The 19,077-nt window shown below is 48.0% G+C and overlaps 1 protein-coding gene across 1 annotated transcript in view; it reads right to left on the bottom strand.

Moving 5' to 3' along the window:
* Positions 1–2,963: 2,963 nt before the first annotated feature.
* LOC140908098 (uncharacterized) overlaps positions 2,964–19,077 on the bottom strand; it is a 64,181-nt gene continuing 48,067 nt past the window's right edge. The window contains exons 5-6 of the mRNA XM_073335073.1: positions 7,028–7,791; positions 2,964–4,654 (exon numbers count right to left, since the gene is read on the bottom strand). Of these exons, the coding sequence (XP_073191174.1) occupies positions 4,613–4,654; positions 7,028–7,791 (806 nt within the window). The 3' untranslated portion in view covers positions 2,964–4,612. The remainder of the gene's footprint in view (positions 4,655–7,027; positions 7,792–19,077) is intronic.

The following is a 19,077-nucleotide window of genomic DNA, read 5'->3' as shown; positions in this document are numbered from 1 at the left end:
CCAGATCCCATTTCTGAGACTAATCTCCTGAGGATTCCCTGGTGGACGCATGGAGTGTGCTTACCCCTGGCAGAGTTCTCTGTCCTGACATGCATGTTGATGTTATTATTGCACAGCCCCCCAGAACGTGCTACGAGCCTCACAATTGAGATGACAAAAGGCGATTCCCTCCCCGCAAATAGTTTACAGACTAGCTTCCAGAGAACTTGCTGCGGGGCCATCTGGAGACAAAGACACCTGTCAGGCAGCTGGAGAAGGACTGAACCCAGACAGCCAGGGCCCTGGCCACAGTTAGAGCACCAACCACAGAGCGAACGCTACGAAAGGATGCCAAAAAATAGGGATGTTTGGACAATAGGTCGCAGAGGGAGGGCACTGTAGTGTGGAAGAAGGGAAGGGGAGAGATGGAGGGGGAGAGACGAAAAGAGAGCTCTCCTCTCTTTTCACTCTCTCTTTTCTTCCTGTTTTTCTGTCCCAGTTCCCTCTCCCCTTCCCAGAATCAGCATTTAGTCACCAGATCTGAACCCCCAGGGTTTGCTGCTATTGCTCCCATCCAGTTTGGAAGGTAGGTCGGGGTCTCACCTTTGTCTCCCACTCCAAGGGGTTCATGTTCCATGCAGCCCTGGCAAATCCCACCCCGTGGACGGGCCCCCAAAGTCACCAGGGCTTGAGGCAAGGGGACAAAGCAGCACCAGCGGTGTGATACATGCAGGCTCGTCCACTCCAAAAGAGACTTGAGACTTGTGGATCATTGCACACAGGACACCTAGCATCAGCAAACTGTTCAGTCATCACCAACGCTGGCTGGATTTGAATCCCCTAGGGATGAAAGGCTCTGTGTCCCCTAAGCAATCCCCGAGCTAGCCAGTCCCCAAGGCTCAATATATACAGACTCTTGACACAACAGTTGAAGTTTGAAGTTAATGAGAGCAAGGGGACTGGACCCTGGGTCTCCCCACACCCAGGTGATTGCTCCAACCACTGGACTATACAGTCTTCCTCACTTTTGCTCTCTCTCTCCGGCCTACTGCCTGTCTAATTATGTATACACAGAGGAACAGATTCTGCAGGAGTGACTGAAGGCACAGGTGCCACCTTTCCAATGTGCTGGGGGGTGCCACCCCTGCCCCGCCTCTTCCCACCCTGTTCCACCCCTCCTCCCACGTTCCCCCAGCGCCTCCTGCATGCTGCGAAACAGCTGATTGCGGCGGGTGGGAGGGAACAGGAGGTGCTGATTGGCATGGCCCAGCAGCGGGTAGGAGGCGCTGGGGAGGTTCTGATGGGGGGCTGCTGGTGCGTTCGCTAGGGGCATTTCCCCATTGTTTCCCCATGGGTGCTCCAGCCCCAGAGCACTCACGGAGTTGGCACCCATGACTGAAGGAACCCTATATCAGAACATGCCATTGCTCAGGGGTTAGAACACCCCCACATAGGAGGATTTGAACAGAGGTCTCCCACCTTTCTCCACCTCTGCTGAGGGGGGAATTGAACCTGGGTCTCCCTCCTCCCAAGTAAATGCTCTAACCCCTGGGATGAAAGTTATAAGGTGGTGGGGAGGTGTTACCTCCTCCTCTCCCCCTAATTTTGAATGGGAGTCCTTCCGGCAGGCAGCCTCTGAGCACACCTACTGGAGAGGGCCCCTCCTATACTCACATTACATAGCTGAATGCTCATCTTCCCCTGGATCGCAGAGCGCTCTGGGGCTTAAGTGGGAGATAGGCATCCGGCCACCAAGCACGAGGCAGCAGTGGGCATCCTTGGAACCACAAACAAAGGTGCCGGTCGAACTTTCATACTGGAAATGCAGGTGCCTGCAGGGTTTGGTGGGAGTTCTGTGGATCGAGTAGAGCCTAAAACTGGGACTTAAGTGCCTAAGGCTGGGGTCTAGGCACCTATGTACCTTCGTGGATCTGTAGGGGCAGATAGGCACTAGTCGAAGGGCCTTGGAAGGGGCAGAAGAGGACAGGGCTAGATCTCCTAGCAGCCCTCAACTATGGCACTCAGTATTTAGCTCTGCACCTAGCTGAATTTGTCCCACACTTTGGTTCAGTCACCTGCTGTGGCTATTATTTCCACAGGTTACTTTGGTCTTTGCATGAATTAGATCTGCCTCCGTTAGATGTAATTAGACTGTAAGATCTTCAGTGCCGGGACAAAGGTTTCCTAGATGTTTGTACAGCGTCTGGCACAACGGGGCCTGAATACTGCAATACAAACAATAAATAATAATATTCATCCCTATTTATTCCCAATTGCCTGCTGTTCAGATTATGTCTTGTGCTCAGATACCACAGCGATGGGCACAGTATAAGAACGTGAAAGAATAGAGAATGGGTCTCAACCCTCAATCCCAGTGAGAAAAGTATCCCGTGTGGACCTGTCTGTCCTTTGATCACTTATTGCACAATCAGCCATTTAAAGGGAAAAGGAACCGTTTTGCCTAGTTGAGGAGCTTGAACTTCCACAGGATTTTACAGCTCTGGTCTGGCACCAGCTAACGCAGACACAGCTCCTGCTGTGGCCCATGGCAGCTCCCTCAGCAAATAGCAACATTTCAGCTGTTGCGGGTCATTTGGGTTGAACATATGAAAACGAGGCGCGCATATACACACACCAGCATGAGGAGTACAGGATAGGACAGGACTGGATGGAGTTTTCATTTTGCAAAACCAGGGCTAGCTCATCCACAGGGTCCCTTTGGTCCAAACCACCAGAGCAAAAACGGGGGTTGGATAAAGTGTGATTGAGGTACCACTCTCTTCAGCTAGAGAGTCGCCCTTTGTTAAGGTTCCATTTATAATAAGGCAGGTTAATATCGCAGGTTAATAAATGAGGGGATAAATATGTTATAGACAGTTACAAGGTAACAGTAAGTGTTATAGACAGTTATAAGCCACTGGTTATAAGCAACCTCTCAGTGTGCTAGATCTGTAACAATCTATAAACCATTTATTAATCACTGATTAACCATTTAAAAACTCCTTACAAACAGAGTGAAAAGTGAAAAAATATACACATTTCACAGTGAGAATGGTTTCTTACCCTGTTGATTTTCATAGCCCCAGGCAGAGCAGAAAGGTGGAAATTTTTGTTTAAGAGCTTATTGAGTGAGCTCTTTGCTAGGTAGCCAAGCTTTAAGATTCCCTGTAAAACATTATTTGCCAGTTCTTGTGGGTGGGAGACAGACTTCAGGTGGTTCTTGATCTTGATGCCTCCTTACAAGATGAACACACTCATGTCTTTTGGTTTTATTTTCAGGACAGCTGATGGGGGGAGGGCAGAATTCCCTGGCACAACCCCCAGCCATTTCCCGCTAAATGCTTTTTGGAGGGTTGGCTCAGATATTTGTTTGTCTTAACTCTGAATAACCGGGTTGATAACGGAGAAGGGACGGCCCTTCCCCTTGCACCAAACACTATCAGATGCAGCTCTGAACAATGTCCCGTTGGCACACTGACAAAGTTACTGTTACACTGTCACTGTTAGTTACACTAACAGTCACAATGCATCAGCTTCTGTAGTCATGACATGCTCTGTACCCCCTTAGTGTAATGGGTAAGCCAGGCTGGGACATGCTGACAGTAGATTTTAGCCCAGGTAAAGTACTGGGCCCAATTCTCCTCCCACTTATGCTAGTGTAATTCAGAAGTCACACTACTGAAGTCAGTGGATTTATACCAGTATCAGACAGCAGATTGAGGGGGAAATCGAGATAAGGCTACAGATTACTATCAGAAGGCCCTAAAGTTTAGATCACAGCAGGGCTATTAATTCCCAGATCAAGTACTGGAGAAAGAGAAATTTGGTAAATTACTATTTGGTCTGATAAACATCTGGGCTCCTATAGAATTAGACATGAGTTTCCAAAAGCCACCACTTAGCAGCCCTGTGGGACATGGTGACCTATACTGATTTGCTCCTGCCTGCATAATGTACTGTAATCACCCTGCTCGTTCTGCTTTCCCCTTGGGACTTCCAAGACATGCTCTTCATTTCTGAAACCTTGTTGCCCCCAGCCAGGGAATGCCTCCTCAAGGGCATTCAGTTACTAGCCAAAGGCTTCATCACAGCTGAGTGCACAGCTCTTGTACCACGCTGTTGTACAGCGCTGGCTTTCAAACCCTGTAGTAACAGCTGGGTGAGAGGGAGGGTTCTGGCACTTGCAGAACAACAGCGTCTCCAAAAGGGCAGACATCACGTCCCAGTGCACAGGTCTCAGGAGGATACTGGTGGAGATCCGTCACTCCCTTAGTCTCCCTGTAACACTCAGAGCCTGTCATGTCGCACTCCATGCTCAGACATGATTGGTATCAGTTTCTTCAACAGCTGTTGCGGGTAAGACATGCTGTTCCAGCACCTTTGATGGAGCTGTCGACACTGTGATATCAGCGGCAGCGGGACGTTCCTAACTGTGATCTCTAAGGAGGTCCTTGGTGTATCCGGGTAATACCGTTAACAGGGTAGGGGCAGGAGCTGGGGATGCTTGTGTCAGGCATGGCTTCACAGCGTCCCTCCATGAAAGGTCAGCAAATGTCTGCCTCTCCTGGCAGGGCTAGTCAGGATTGGAGTTCTCTCTGTACTTGATATAGCCTTCCCCTGAAGTTGGGGCTCCTCATTCTTCTGGCTGGGCTATGACGGTGGGCACCTCACTGTCCTGTGGGATGACAGAGAGGAAAGCAGAAGCCTGTTAGCATGAGCAATAATTAGAGATGGATCCAAAGTGGCTCCAGGTCCAAACTTCTCCAGAGTTTGGTAGCAGCCAGATCTTGGAGTCTGGTGCAGACTTATCTAGGAATAATAATACTGTTAATAATTTACCTCCCTATATAGCGCCCACTAAACCCAGCTCATCTGTTTTGTTACAAGAGAAGGTTTTGTTTTTTCCCTTTTTTGGAAGAAGCTTTAAGCTTGTTCATGACAAATGACTTTGTAGACCAGCCAAGACAAGGGGAGACCTGGATACTATTCCCTGCCGTGTTGCTGATTTCCTGTAGAAAGCTCAGCATATTCATGTAGTCCTTCTCTGTCTCTGTTTTCCCATCTATTGAAGGGGAATGATGGCAAGGGATGACACCTGCTCAGGTCAGGCCAGAGCTTTGGGGAGGTAGAGTCATAGGTTTTAAGGCCAGAAGGGACAATTGGGATTATCTAGTCTCTTGCATAACACAGGCTGGGTGGAGAACCTCACTGAGCCCTGCATCAGGCCCATATCTTGTGACTGAGCTTTTGTAGGTGTGATGCTTACTGTACATGCCAGCAAGTTGGATGGGTCACAGTCAGAGCTGCTTGTGGATCAAAGGCCTGTCTCAGCTTGGTAAAAAGAACCCAACTTTTCTCCAGCACATCATGGAAGAGATGTGAAACACCACCCCCCCCCCCCCCGGTCTCGGGAACTTCTGAGCACAAATTCAGGGCTGATGTCCATGCAGCCTCACCTGTTCACACCAGCACCCAGTCTGCCCCCTTGACTTCAGATAGGATTTCTGCCCTGTTTTATTTGAAGTGGGTTCTCTGGATTCACCCCTTCTCCCACCACATGTCATTTCCTAGCTTCAGAGCTGGGCTGATGTGCAGGATTCTACTGGAGAGGTCCCAAGCTCACCCACCAGCCGGTGCTGCAAAGTTAAAGCTAGCTACCGACTCAGTAATACTGAGGTTAGTTCAGCTAGCTCCTCCCTCATGCCGCTGTCCCTCCTACCCCCTCAGTGTGCCATTGCCCCTCCTCCCAAATTGTTCAGCCTTCCCCATCCCCTCCACCTCCAATGCCTCTCTCCAGCTCCTGCTCCGCCCCCTCCCCTCCTCCTCTCATCCTGGTCTCCCCTCTCCTCCCCCCAAATAGCTCTCAACCTCCTGAGAAGATGGGATCAAGGTGCAGAACAGGGGACACATGAACCAGAAGCGCAGGGAAATTAAATTACATAACACATTGGGCGGTAGCTGGGTCCTTAATTTTGCATGAGTGCTTGTTTCCAGGTTATAAGGGGGTCGGTGGGTCTTGAAAAATCACCACAAACTGTGTTATGCAATTTATGGACGCCCCTAAACCACGTGGGCTTCACTCATCTAGCAGCGTGTTTCCTCTACGGCCACTTTCCCGAATTAGCATTTCTGGTGCAAAGAATGTACAGGGCAGCAGCGAGATAACCTCAGGTCTGCGGGGCGTGGGTTGAGATTGACTCCGGAATAAGGAACAGGCCTCAGAGAGGGAGAGAGGAGAGCCACAGGCTGGGCTACAGAGTTACAAGAGAAAAAAAAAAAACCCCAAACCAAACAGGGGCCTTGATAATAGTGGTGCTGACTCAGAAAAAAAGGTGGCTTTAAAGTTCAATCACTGGGGGATGTTTAAGCTCAGTGCAGCAAGAGCCTGATCCAAAGCCCATTGGTGTCAACGAGGAGCTTTCCATTAACTTCACTGGGCTTTGGATCCGGCCCCAAGAGGAGAAGGAGTGGGGAGGGAGAGGGAGTGGAGGGAGAGGGGAGATTTCAGAGCGAATTCGCAGGTCAGGATGCAATTCCCCAAGATGGAATTTAGCCAGGAGACTGGGGTTAACACCCCATCCTTGCTGAAACTACCATGCCATGGGATCTTTAACTACACAACATCCAGGATCCTGCTCACATCCCATCCATCAGACAGCATCTCCAGTCATCGAGTGCCCCCAGCATCATGGTGGGGCATTCAATTAGCACAGACCTGGGGAGGAGTTGTACATACCAAGTGCCAAATGACACTCCCTTCAGCATCTGGCAGGCTTCTCCAACCAAGTATTGGCCAGGTCCAGCCCTGGGGAGCTTAGGAGAGCTAATAAGATCACAGCAGGGTAGCAGCTCAAATATTCCTTTGAGGCTCCTAGCCGATAGAGAAGGAGACAGCCAAAAGCCTCCCCTTGGAAACATCTGTAGAAGGGGGAGCAGAGAGAAACCCCAGCCTAGATGAAACAGAACCTTGCAGGAGAGAGGGCAGCAGATGTTCAGGGAACTCAGGGCCCGCTGAACATCAGGCCAGGCAGAGGGCAACCCGCATTACCTGCGTCTCAGACCCCAGACTCCCCAGGGTTTCATAGATCACATCCAAGTGCTTTTCTGGTAGGGGTGGAGGCTCCTCCTCTTCTGGCTCCGTGGAAGCGTCTGGGCTTGCAGGTTGTGAGAGCCCGAGGGACTTGGATTTCTTACACACTCGCGCATACATCGCCCTGAGCTTCTTCTCCCTTTCAGTCAAGGACTCGTTCACAGCATCCTCCTCCAAGGCAAGTTCCTGCCACTCCCGAGGTGACTTCCCGGGGTCCCCCCTGGAATCATCAGCCACCAGCTGCTCCTGTTTGCTATTGCATCGTGGCAGTGTTTCCCCTGGCTCACTCTCCTCACCCCCTGCAGTAGCATGGCCTGAGTTCATATTAGGGCCTTCTGCAGTGCCAGCACTTAGTTCGTACAAACTCCCTCGGTAGCACGTGATTCCTTTATCCCTGATGCTTTCGTAGATTGGACCATATGCGTCCTGACTGGAACTAAGCTGCTCTGCAGTCGTTACTTGCATATCCCCTGGAGTCGCTGGGAGCTCCCGGAGCTGCAAAGACTCTATGGCAGTTGAATTTTCCTGAGATGCCACTGGGGAGCTACTTCCCAAGACACCTGCGGCCAATGCTCTGGATTCCCTCTCCCCTCGATGGTTTGCTGGAGAGGAGTCCAAATCCTTTGTGCAGCTGGAGCCTCCTGGCTGAGGATGGGTGTTTCCAGTGAAGCCATTTGTCTGCCTTTGGGCTGGTGCTCCTGGGTCGCTGGGCAAAGAGCCGCCTGCAGAAAGAAAAGCAGAATGAAAGACTGAGCCAAATGCATGCTCCTCATTTTAATTAAACTGAAGTAGGACAAATGAGACAACTGCAACAAGCGGAAAACCAGCTGGGTGAGCAAAGTCTGCTGGGTAGGTGGAGAATTGCAGCACGATATCAAGCAACGTACCTGGGATGGGGGTGTCCGCACCCTGTTGCCCCCATGCATCACTGCAAACTCTCAAGCCCCTCCAGGATCAGTTTCTTTCTCCCTAATCCCTTAGCAACCCTATGACTCCCTGGGTACGTCCTAGGGCTAATCTCCTGGGTGCCAAGTCATCCTCAGCATATTTAAGACAATATGTGTCTAGGACGGCAGTCACTCCAGCTGCCAGGGTGCGACGTGGGAAGAGGGATCACACTCCCTCTCTCAAGATGGCTGTAAAGGATGACAAGATGTTTATTCACAGCTCTGCACAGAATCAGCGCAAGACAATCTTGTGTTAATGTAGTCTTATGGCTGAGAGTTTAAATGCATGAAAATCAGAGCACTCAAATGTCCTGGTCCTACATCAACCTTCCTTGTTCAAAGGTAGTAACCTTGGGTAGCTGTGCATGTTGTTTAGTGTAGGTTCAAACATGGGCAAGACTGATGTGGGTTTAAATTTAAATTGCCTGATTTGGGTTTTTAAATCCCTGGCCATAGTGCTCCAGCAGCACAAGATGTTTGGACTGAACTTCCTTAATTTAAAAAGGACTGAGTGAACACACAAAAATAAATGCCCTGTGGCAGTGGTTTTCCACTGTTTCCTTGCCAGGACCCTTCCACAACCTCAGCTCGTCTAACTGGAATCCCTGTCTTTGACACCAAGTGCCATTGGTGGCCCACTACTCTGAGTCAGCCACTCTTCAGGCCTGACATACTCACTACACCTAACAGTGTTGTCAGGCTATATATGCAAAAGGTGGCATGTAATAGATCACTGGGAGACTCATAACTCACTGCTCATTAATATTATTGTGTGGTGTACAAATGGGTAACATACGTCAAACTACAAAGTTATGCTGAAAATATGTTCTTAGAAGTACCCCACAAGGTACCTCATCCTAGGCAAAGGAATGTGGTTCCACCTTCTTGAATGTGTCTCCACTGTAAGTTAGGCAAGGTGTGACCAAAGATAAAGAAAAGCATGTTTATATGCAAGGTAAACAAAGCCTTCAAGACAGCAAGTGGGGAAAGATGAATACTTAGCAATTTCAACCAAGCGCAGGCCAGGGAGACTTCCTGCCTCTTGAAGCAGGGTCAATGAACTTTGGGACGGCAGCTCAGCATCTCCATTCCAGCAGGAGAGAGAAGCTTGGTCTAGGCTTGCTTTTCAAGGAATACATGTCAAAGAATTATTGGGCGATGAAGACTGAATCAACTGATTGTACACAAAAAGAAAAGGAGTACTTGTGGCACCTTAGAGACTAACAAATTTATTTGAGCATAAGCTTTCGTGAGCTACAGCTCACTTCATCAGATGCTGTAGCTCACGAAAGTTTATGCTCAAATAAATTTGAGTACTCCTTTTCTTTTTGCAAATACAGACTAACACCGTGAGCTGTAGCTCACGAAAGCTTATGCTCAAATAAATTGGTTAGTCTCTAAGGTGCCACAAGTCCTCCTTTTCTTTTTGTGAATACAGACGAACACGGCTGCTACTCTGAAACCTGTGATTGTACACACTATTACTGTGCTATAAAAGTGTATAGAATAAGGTCTTTTATGAAAGCCTGCGACAATCTGGTGATTAACGTCATTGTGAAATGTCTGTATTACCACTATGCGAGGAGTTATGGATACTCACTGATATCATGCTTTAACCAGAGTTTTCCTCTCTGGGAAGGCAGCAATCTAACTGTCTGCAAAGTAAATTAAGCATTGTGGAATCAAAACAATGGAGGCTGTATTTACATACGAATCAGCAGGGAGATGGGAACACCACAGGAAAGGAAGGACAGCAGGAAGCATTTCTGCCTCTTGTAACAAGGTCAATGAACTTTGGGAGATATAAGCAGTGACAGAAAGGCACTTTGGTAGCCATCACTTGGGGAATTAAAGGGGCCAGAGTTCTTGGAATCACAGAACATTGGATCCTTCACCCAAGGGGGCTGAATTCTCAGGGAACCGAACACAGGTGAGAAACCTGCCTAGGCAAAGATTGTAACTGCTGAAATTAAGTTTTAGCCTTAGAAATATAGTTTTTACTTGTGTTTGTTTGTAACCATTTCTGTCTTTACTCCTTATACTTGGGATCAGTTAAACCCATGACTTTTACTATAAACCAGTTCAGGCCTGTGATTAAATAAGATTCTTTGTCAAACCCCAGTTAAATTTACGAGCTGGAGCATTTGTCTCTTTAAAGGAGTAACAAACTGAATAATTTCTGGGAGTGTTCCAGGAGAGGGCTGGACACCACAGGGAGATGTCTCTGGGGAACTCAGGAATTGGGGTTTGTTGTTTGTAACCTACAAGGCAAGGTCTGGGCTGTCAGAGCCCTGAAGAGTTTGCTGGTAAGGCAGACAAGCTGATGTATCAGGGAGTTGTCACACAGCAAAACTCTGAATTGCTGAGAGGGGATAACACAGTAACTCTCAATTCTGGGAAAACCCAGCAGATCGTCACAGGGCAGATGATGGTGTTGGGAAAACTCGGGATTGGGAGGGTTTTGGGGTCACTCTGCTGTATTGGAAGGGCAGAGGGGTCATGCCCTAACACCCGTTTGTGAGTCCCGACTGGGAACCTATGGTCCGCAGAGGTGAAGGATCCAGTGAGATTACATGGTGCACAGAAATTGGCCCTGTGCACAAGGGTGTATTGCACCCTATTTGCATTTATTTCAACAGAAGATTCAAATCTGCAGAGATCCCAGTCCAGCAAAAACTGAGAGATACAGTAAAACTCCTCCAATAGGTGATCCCACCTCCTAACTGATTGCTTTAAAGTAGCCCCATAAATCAATGGGCATTAAACAGCCACCCTTCAAAGAGGCTAAAGATCTAGTCAAATGAGGTCAGCACTTTATAGAATCCCATTACCAGTACCTGGCTGCCAAGAAGCAGTGGAATACAGCGGGTATGTGCCATTCCCAACCTGCTCTGAAATACAATCCACACTCTGTGTCAAACTAAAACTCACACCCTTCCTGGATTTGGTTAACAATAATACAACAAAGTTCTGATCAGTCCTCCCCAGGCTTGGCTGTTCCTAGGATTCCTCCCTGAGGCGTGCTCAACCCACGCCCTAGATCCTCTTTTTCTGGAGAGTCATTACCAGCAGTCAAAAAAGCAAACAGAATGTTGGGAATCGTTTGGAAAGGGATAGATAGTAAGACAGAAAATATCATATTGCCTCTATATAAATCAATGGTACACCCACATCTGGAATCCTACGTGCAGATGTGGTCGCCCCATCTCAAAAAGATATGTTGGAATTGGAAAAAGTTCAGAAAAGAGCAAGAAAAATTATTAGGAGTATGGAACGACTTCCGTATGAGGAGAGATTAATAAGACTGGGACTTTTCAGGTTGGAAAAGAGACGACTAAGGGGGGAGATGATTGAGGTCTATAAAATCATGACTGCTGTGGAGAAAGTAAATAAGGAAGTGTTATTTACTCCTTCTCATAACACAAGAACTAGGGGTCATCAAATGAAATTACTAGGCATCTGGTTTAAAACGAATAAAAGAAAGTATTTCTTCATACAACTCACAGTCAACCTGTGAAACTCCTTGCCAGAGGATGTTGTGAAGACCAAGACCATAACAGGGTTCAAAAAAGAACTAGATAAGTTCATGGAGGATAGGTCCATCAGTGGCTATTAGCCAGGATGGGCAGCGATGGTGTCCCTAGCCTCTGTTTGCCAGAAGCTGGGAATGGGTGACAGGGTGGATCACTTGATGATTACCTGTTCTGTTCATTCCCTCTGGGGCACCTGGCATTGGCCACTGTCGGAAGACAGGATACTGGGCTAGATGGACCTTTGATCTGACCCAGTATGGCCGTTCTTATGTTCTTATATCCAGGTGACAAGCCATCTGCCTCAGTGAGTCAGCAGAACCCACTTCACGCTTTCCTGGCAGGTTCAAACACCCGATAGCAGGAAAGGGGTGTTTCAGGCAAACTGCCAGCCTGTTACAGACTCTGCAATTCACCAGAAAAGTTCCCTGTACACCAACAGAAAGTGAGAATGTTAGAATCAATTAGAGATTTCAGTGAAACCTGTTTAACAAAATCCACCTAGAATCTCTATTTAAAAAAAAAAAAAAGCGAGGACAAACTCTCAAACAAATTTGGGCCCAATAAATACAGCACAAAGTGGAAGGCTGGGCTAGTGGTTATATCACTGAGCAGTGCAAGAGCTGGGTTCCATTCCCAGCTCTCCCACAGTCTTCCTGGAACAAGTATCAGAGGGGTTGCCTTGTTAGTCTGGATCTGTAAAAGTGGCAAAGAGTCCTGTGGCACCTTATAGACTAACAGACATATTGGAGTGTAAGCTTTCATGGGTGAATACATCCGACAAAGTGGGTATTCACCCACGAAAGCTTATGCTCCAATACGTCTGTTAGTCTATAAGGTGCCACAGGACTCCTTGCTGCTTTTTCCTGATATAAGTCACTTAATCCATCTGTGCCTCAGTTCCAGAGCTGTAAAATGGGCATGATGAAAACACTTTCTTTCTCCTTCCATTTAGGCTGCAAGATCTTTAGGCAGGGATGGTTCCCCTAGCCTCTGTTTGCCAGAAGCTGGGAATGGCAACAGGGGATGGATCACTTGATAATTACCCGTTATGTTCATTCACTCTGAAGCACCTGGCATTGGCCACTGTCAGAAGACAGCATATTAGGCTAGATGGACCTTCGGTCTGACCCAGTATGGCCGTTCTTATGAAGCATCTGTGTCTTATTATGCCTTTGTACAGTGCCTGGTACAATGGGGCTTTGATCTTAGATGGGGTCTTCAATCACTACCATCAAAAAAGCATTAATAGTGATACAAACCCATATTCTGTTTTTTCCTTCTTTAAATGTTATTTTAGAATGTTACATTTATGAAAATTGGGTAAATTTGTGTATCCCACTTACAAAAAACTAATTGTAACAGCTGGAATTAATCTGTTATTGGAGCATCAGTAAATGTTTATTGGTCTTTTGGCTAAGGAAGTGGAGTAATAATTCTAAATGTCTATGTAGGCACAGCTTTCAGGTTTTACAGAAACAGGCGACTATAAGTCCTATGACCATTAGAAATATTTCCATATTTTTTTAAGCAAATTTTGGAGGGGTTCGGATTTAAAATATGCCTCTGCAGCAATTGCAACCCAGACATTGCAGTGCTATGCTAATACAGGAGTGCTAAAAAGTGAGAACTTCGAGAAAACAAAAGTTCTATGGACCAGTCCAGAACTAAGGGGACATTAAATAAAACTGAAAGGCAGCAAATTCAAAACTCATTAAATGAAAATACTTGTTCACAAAACACATAATTAGACTGTGGAACTCATTGCCACAAAGTATTATTGAGGCCAAGGGTTTAGGAGGGTTCAAAAAGAAGGAATGGGACATTTATGTGAAGAACAATAGAAGTTCTGGCGTTCACAGTTCAAGCAGGATTTCGATGGTGGAGGGTTCAAAGCAGAGCCATGAGAATGATAAAAGGATTGGAAAACACACCTTATAGTGAGAGGCTCTAGGCACTCCGTCTGTTTAGTTTATCAAAGAAAAGGTTAAGGGGTGACTTGATCACAGTCTATAAGTATTTACAGGAAACAAAAATTTAGTGAGTGGCCCATCCATCTAGCAGAAACAGGTCTAACAATATTCAATGGCTGGAAGTTGAAGCTAGACAAATTCACACTGGAAATAAGGCAAATTTTTTTTACGGGGAGGGTAATTAACTATTGGAACAACCTACTGAGGGTCATGGTGGATTCTCCATCACTGGCAACTTTAAAAAATCAAGATAGGATGTTTTTCTGAAAGATCCGCTCTAGTTCAAACAGGGATTAATTCAGGGCAGTCCTATGGCCTGTGTTATACATATGACCTGATCACAATGGTCCCTTCTCGCCTGGGAATTTATGAATAACATCCAGAGTTATAATAATTAATGATAAAAGAGCTAACAAGACTTTGGGAAGGGATCTAAACCCTCTGGCTCCAGGGCACAAGAAACATCCCTGGGGACGGGTTATCTTATCACTGCCTACATTGTGATAAAGTGTCTTGTATCTGTCCCTGAAGCAGCTAGTACTGGCCACTGTCAGAGACAGGGTATTGGGACACATGGGCAAGTGGTCTGAGCTGCTCTGGCAATTCCTATGTTCCTATTTTTGTTGTCTAAAGTTAACTGGACAAGAGAAGAAACAAACAGCAAAAATAGTAAAAACTGCACAGGATCATCCCTTCTTAATCATCTGTGGTGTTACCGCCACCTCAGGCAAGGACATTCGTAACCAGACAATGCCCCTTCATTGCTGCTCTCTGCTGTACTGACTGTAACCTACACTTATAGGGCTCTGGATTTGAACAGTTCCTGTGCTTGATGGCCATTGCCAGCTCCCTCTGGTCAGCCAGGGCACCAGAAGACTGAGGAGGAGACACAAAGATGTTGCCTGTTCCTCCATGCACCAGCAGCGTGGGCAGGAGGGGAAACAAATGGCTTCCTGGGGCCCCTGTAGACACAACAGGCTGAAGAGCCACTGCTGGCTCTCCCTTGGCTCCAACAGGGACCAAGGGGAAGCCTGGCTAGCATCTACCGCAGTGACATAAAGCAATGAGCAAATATCCCTCGACCCCCTTATTAAAATGAAGGCTCTCTGCAAAACAAACAGGCTGCGTGGTATGTGCAAAACCTTCTCCCTGACTAGAGAGGATTTGGTCCAGCAAGTCTATTTCTGGGACCTGTTTCCTTCACTGCCAGGTCTTCGTCTTGGAGCACGGCACACTCGGTGTAGCACAGACACGGATCAGGCCGAGGCAGGTTCTAACATTTGCTTAGCAGGTCTATTCTTCCTAACCATGGAGGACCACAGTATTCAAGTCCACAGGCCGCAGAATGTTGATTCTTGTAGTGAGTTTATTTCTTTAGTCAAATATTTATTTAAGAAGGGGCTCTCTACTACCCATACAGGATTTGTCAACATTGGTGCTCAACAAAGCTGTACGCTAGGCAGGTTTGTTCACCTAAAGACGAAAGAGCCTTTGAAAGAGACTTAATTGAATTCTGAGGCACTGGCCCAGTATTTAACATACCCCAAAAGTCCTCACCCTTTTACCTAAGTGCCCTGTTGTTGCTGAAAAATAGAATCTACTTGCTCATCTGATCTAGGGTTGCTCAAAGCCTAGTTCCTCAGTTGGTGACTCACAGGCTCATGCACCCAGAGAGCTGAACATAGTCTGAACAAGCTGTGGTTAAAAGTGGGGTTACAGCCTGAGTCACTGGATGGCGGCGTTTCATGTAGTCCCATAAATTCTATTTCTTAACATAAAGCAATGTCCAGTCTATAGTTGCTTTGGAGCAAGCCGCAAGGGAGTTTCGTCAGTGCCAGGCTCTCTCTAACCAGAGTCAGGTTTTGGGGCAGAGCTGGTCCCTGGGAACGGGGCATTCATAGAACCATAGAATATTAGGGTTGGAAGAGCCCTCAGGTGGTCATCTAATCCAACCCCTTGCTCAAAGCAGGACCAACCCCAACTAAATCATCTCAGCCAGGGCTTTGTCAAGCTGGGACTTAAAAACCTCTAAGGATGGAGATTCCACGACCTCCCTAGGTAACCCATTCCAGGGCTTCATCACCCTCCTAGTGAAACAGTTTTTCCTAATATCCAACCTAGACCTCCCCCACTGCAACTTGAGACCATTGCTTCTTGTTCTGTCATCTGCCACCACTGAGAACAGCCGAGCTCCATCCTCTTTGGAACCCCGCTTCAGGTAGTTGAAGGCTGCTATCAAATCCCCCCTCACTCTTCTCTTCTGCAGACTAAATAAGTCCAGTTCCCTCAGCCTCTCCTCATAAGTCATGTGCCCCAGCCCCCTAATCATTTTCGTTGCCCTCTGCTGGACTCTCTCCAATTTGTCCACATCCCTTCTGTAGTGGGGGGTCCAAAATTGGACGCAATACTCCAGGTGTGGCTTCACTAGTGCCGAATAGAGGGGAATAATCACTTCCCTCGATCTCCTGGCAATGCTCCTACTAATACAGCCCAATATGCTGTTGGCCTTCTTGGCAACAAGGGCACACTGCTGACTTATATCCAGCTTCTCTTCCACTGTCACCCCTAGGTCCTTTTCTGCAGAACTGCTGCTTAGCCAGTCCGTCCCCAGCCTGTAGTGGTGCATGGGATTCTTCCGTCCTAAGTGCAGGACTCTGCACTTGTCTTTGTTGAACCTCATCAGATTTCTTTTGGCCCAATCCTCCAATTTGTCGAGGTCACTCTGGACCCTATCCCTACCCTCCAGCATATCTACCTCTCCCCCCAATTTAGGGTCTTGCTGAGGGTGCAATTAATCCCATCATCAATAAAGATGTTGAACAAAACCAGCCCCAGGACCGACCCCTGGGGCACTCCATTTGATACTGGCTGCCAACTAGACATCGAGCTGTTGATCACTACCCGTAGAGCCTGACAATCTACCCAGCTTTCTATCCACCTTAGAGCTTTTTATCCACCTTAGCATTGGTGTTTGGGCTGAGATTCCTGATGGAGGAGTTTGCGTGCATGCTGTTTGTGACCACCTCTGTTCCAGGACTTGTGTATGCGAGTAAACAAATAAATTACACTAACAATATACCATGACTCCACATTCCAGATACTTTTCCAACAAGAATGGGAGCTGAAAGGCTCTGACCTTCAGTACTACATGCAGAGGGGAGGCAACCATGGATTGAAATAGGCGGGGGAAACTCTCACTGCACCAGCCACAGAGGAGGGGGAATTCACCCACACCTACGAGTGATGGAGGGCTCCTGCTGCTTTTAGCAGAAGAGAAGGAGCTGAACTCCCAGCCTCACTTGAACCCCTGTGGGGGTTCTAGATAAAATATTAGATATTTATATCTAATAGGGATCTTGAATTCATACAAAAGCGGGTGTAGGTCTATTTATAAACTAATCCCTCACAGGTTAATAGGATATAATTGGCTGTTGCGTATTACGGTCTGGTAATCCAGACCAGATTACTGGTGCACGAATCTGAGTGCTGGAATATAACAGACATCCACGCCACCACCATCCTCACGTCAAATCACTACCATTGTCTGGCCTGGATCCTGCTGCCTGCTCTTCCCCGGAGCAGCACTGAACATCACACATCACTGCGTGAGCAGTGCCAGCAGCCACAGCCTTTCGAAGCTTTGAGATTAGAGAGAGAGAAAGGAAGCAAGCAGGGGCCTGCAGAACCAAGGTGTCCCAGCCAAGGCTCCGCTTGTCTCCAAAACTGCGCCCACCCTGTGCTACCGGGCACGACCCGATGAGCAACGAACGAACGCACTCTCCCCCGCACCCTTCCCAACCCACACATGCTGAAAGGTTTCTTCCAGCAAAGCAAACCCCATGTGGTTGAGACAGTGCTGTGGCTCTCCCAGGCCCAGCCATGTTTATGCTGTCTCTGTATTAACTGCTCAATCTATTGCAGGAGACTTGTACCAAGGAGCCAGTCCCAGAAGGTGGACTAAGAGTGTGGCACACAGCAGTACTGGTAAAAGTCGAGTCAGCTCTTTATTGCCTGGCATGGGGCAAGGTTACTAAAGATTAACACCCCCTGTCACATGGCAGGGGTCAGGCTCCACTGGCTCCAATTCAATGCAAATATAGCCGCAACTAAAAATAACCACCATACGCCTAACCCAGCCAACAACACGCACAAACACGCATATAGACGCTAGCCCAGAGGTTAGGGCCAACGACCTGAACCCCCCCAACAGACCAGAGGGTTATTCTGCCTCCCGCTGCTCTCTCTGGACCGCAAAGGCTTTTCTGATCCCAGGGTCACTTCTTCTCAGAGCAGGCTTTCACGCCGCTGACGGGAGAGCTGCCAACTGCCCTGGTTGTTTTCCGTGGTCACTGACTGGGTGGGCATATGTTAATTCTGTTAGCAGCACGCTGTCTCCCCTCTCCCCCTTCCCAGCCACACTGGCACCAAGAGAGAGGCACCAAATAGCTCCACCGTCAGGGAACCAAAATTCCACCACCGCCCAGGCTTAAAGGGGCCAACACCACCCTAAAAAGGTTTCTCTTCCTTTAGAAGTCTCTTCAGCCACCTAAAGGGGTCACTGAGACCAAGGCAGGCGGGGGGAGAAGAGTAGGGCTCTCCCCTCCAGGAAAAGAGGCAAGTGTAATGAGGCGGAGGACCCGACTGTAACCCCTTAGCGTGGCCGAATGCACAAGTGCATGTCACGAGCAGCACAGAGCCTGGGTCAGGGCTGAATCCTGGCTATGCAAGAAGGCACTCCCGATCCCCTCCATGGTGGGAGATTAGACTAAAGCAAGTGGCCTGGTTGTTCAAGAAGCTGCAGCTGTACAGGGAACAGCATTTGTCCCTTCCGATCGCTGGGGCTGTGACTGGAAAAGTCTGCTGGGCCCATGGCAGGTCACGGGATATTCGACCTTACAGACCCACCTACTACTTACTTCCCAACCCCTTCCACACTTCCACCCCACAGTGGAGTTAGTGGCCAATAGCTCGTGAAAGTCAGAGATTAATGTCTGAGGCCATTTCTAAGACGGAACTTCAAGCTTCATAGACAACAGCTGCTAAAACCATACACTGAACTTTCCAATTTATTTGGGAGTAAACTTTTGTGAGCTTATGCCCAAATAAATGTGTTGGTCTCTAAGGTGCCACAAGGACTCCTCGTTGTTTTTGCTGATACAGACTAACACGGCTACCACTCTGAAACCTGAACTTTCTGAGGAGCTCAAAGCTCTTCACAGATATTAATGAGCTAAACTTCAAAGCTCCTTTGTGAGAGCAGAGAGGTGTCATCTCCCTTTTATAGATGGGGAAGTTGAGGCACAGGGCGGGGACGTAACACACCCACAAACTCAAAGAGCCCGTATTAGAGCTTTGATCCTGCAGTTACACTGCTTAACCTTATCGACCATCCTTCCTCCCCCCTTCCCGCCCCGATCTGCAGTCACAGCACCTCTGGGAGGTAGCCTGGGGCATGTCCTGAAATGCAGGCAGGGAGGTTAAGAGACGCATCCAGCCACACGCAGCATCTGAGATGGGATTTGAACTTTAGAAGTCCTAGCTCCCAGACCACAAGACAC

The sequence above is a fragment of the Lepidochelys kempii genome, chromosome 3 (assembly GCF_965140285.1).
Source record: "Lepidochelys kempii isolate rLepKem1 chromosome 3, rLepKem1.hap1, whole genome shotgun sequence".
Classification (NCBI taxonomy): domain Eukaryota; kingdom Metazoa; phylum Chordata; order Testudines; family Cheloniidae; genus Lepidochelys; species Lepidochelys kempii.
Note: the sequence above shows the minus strand (reverse complement) of the source record. Positions and strands in the feature narration are given on the sequence as shown.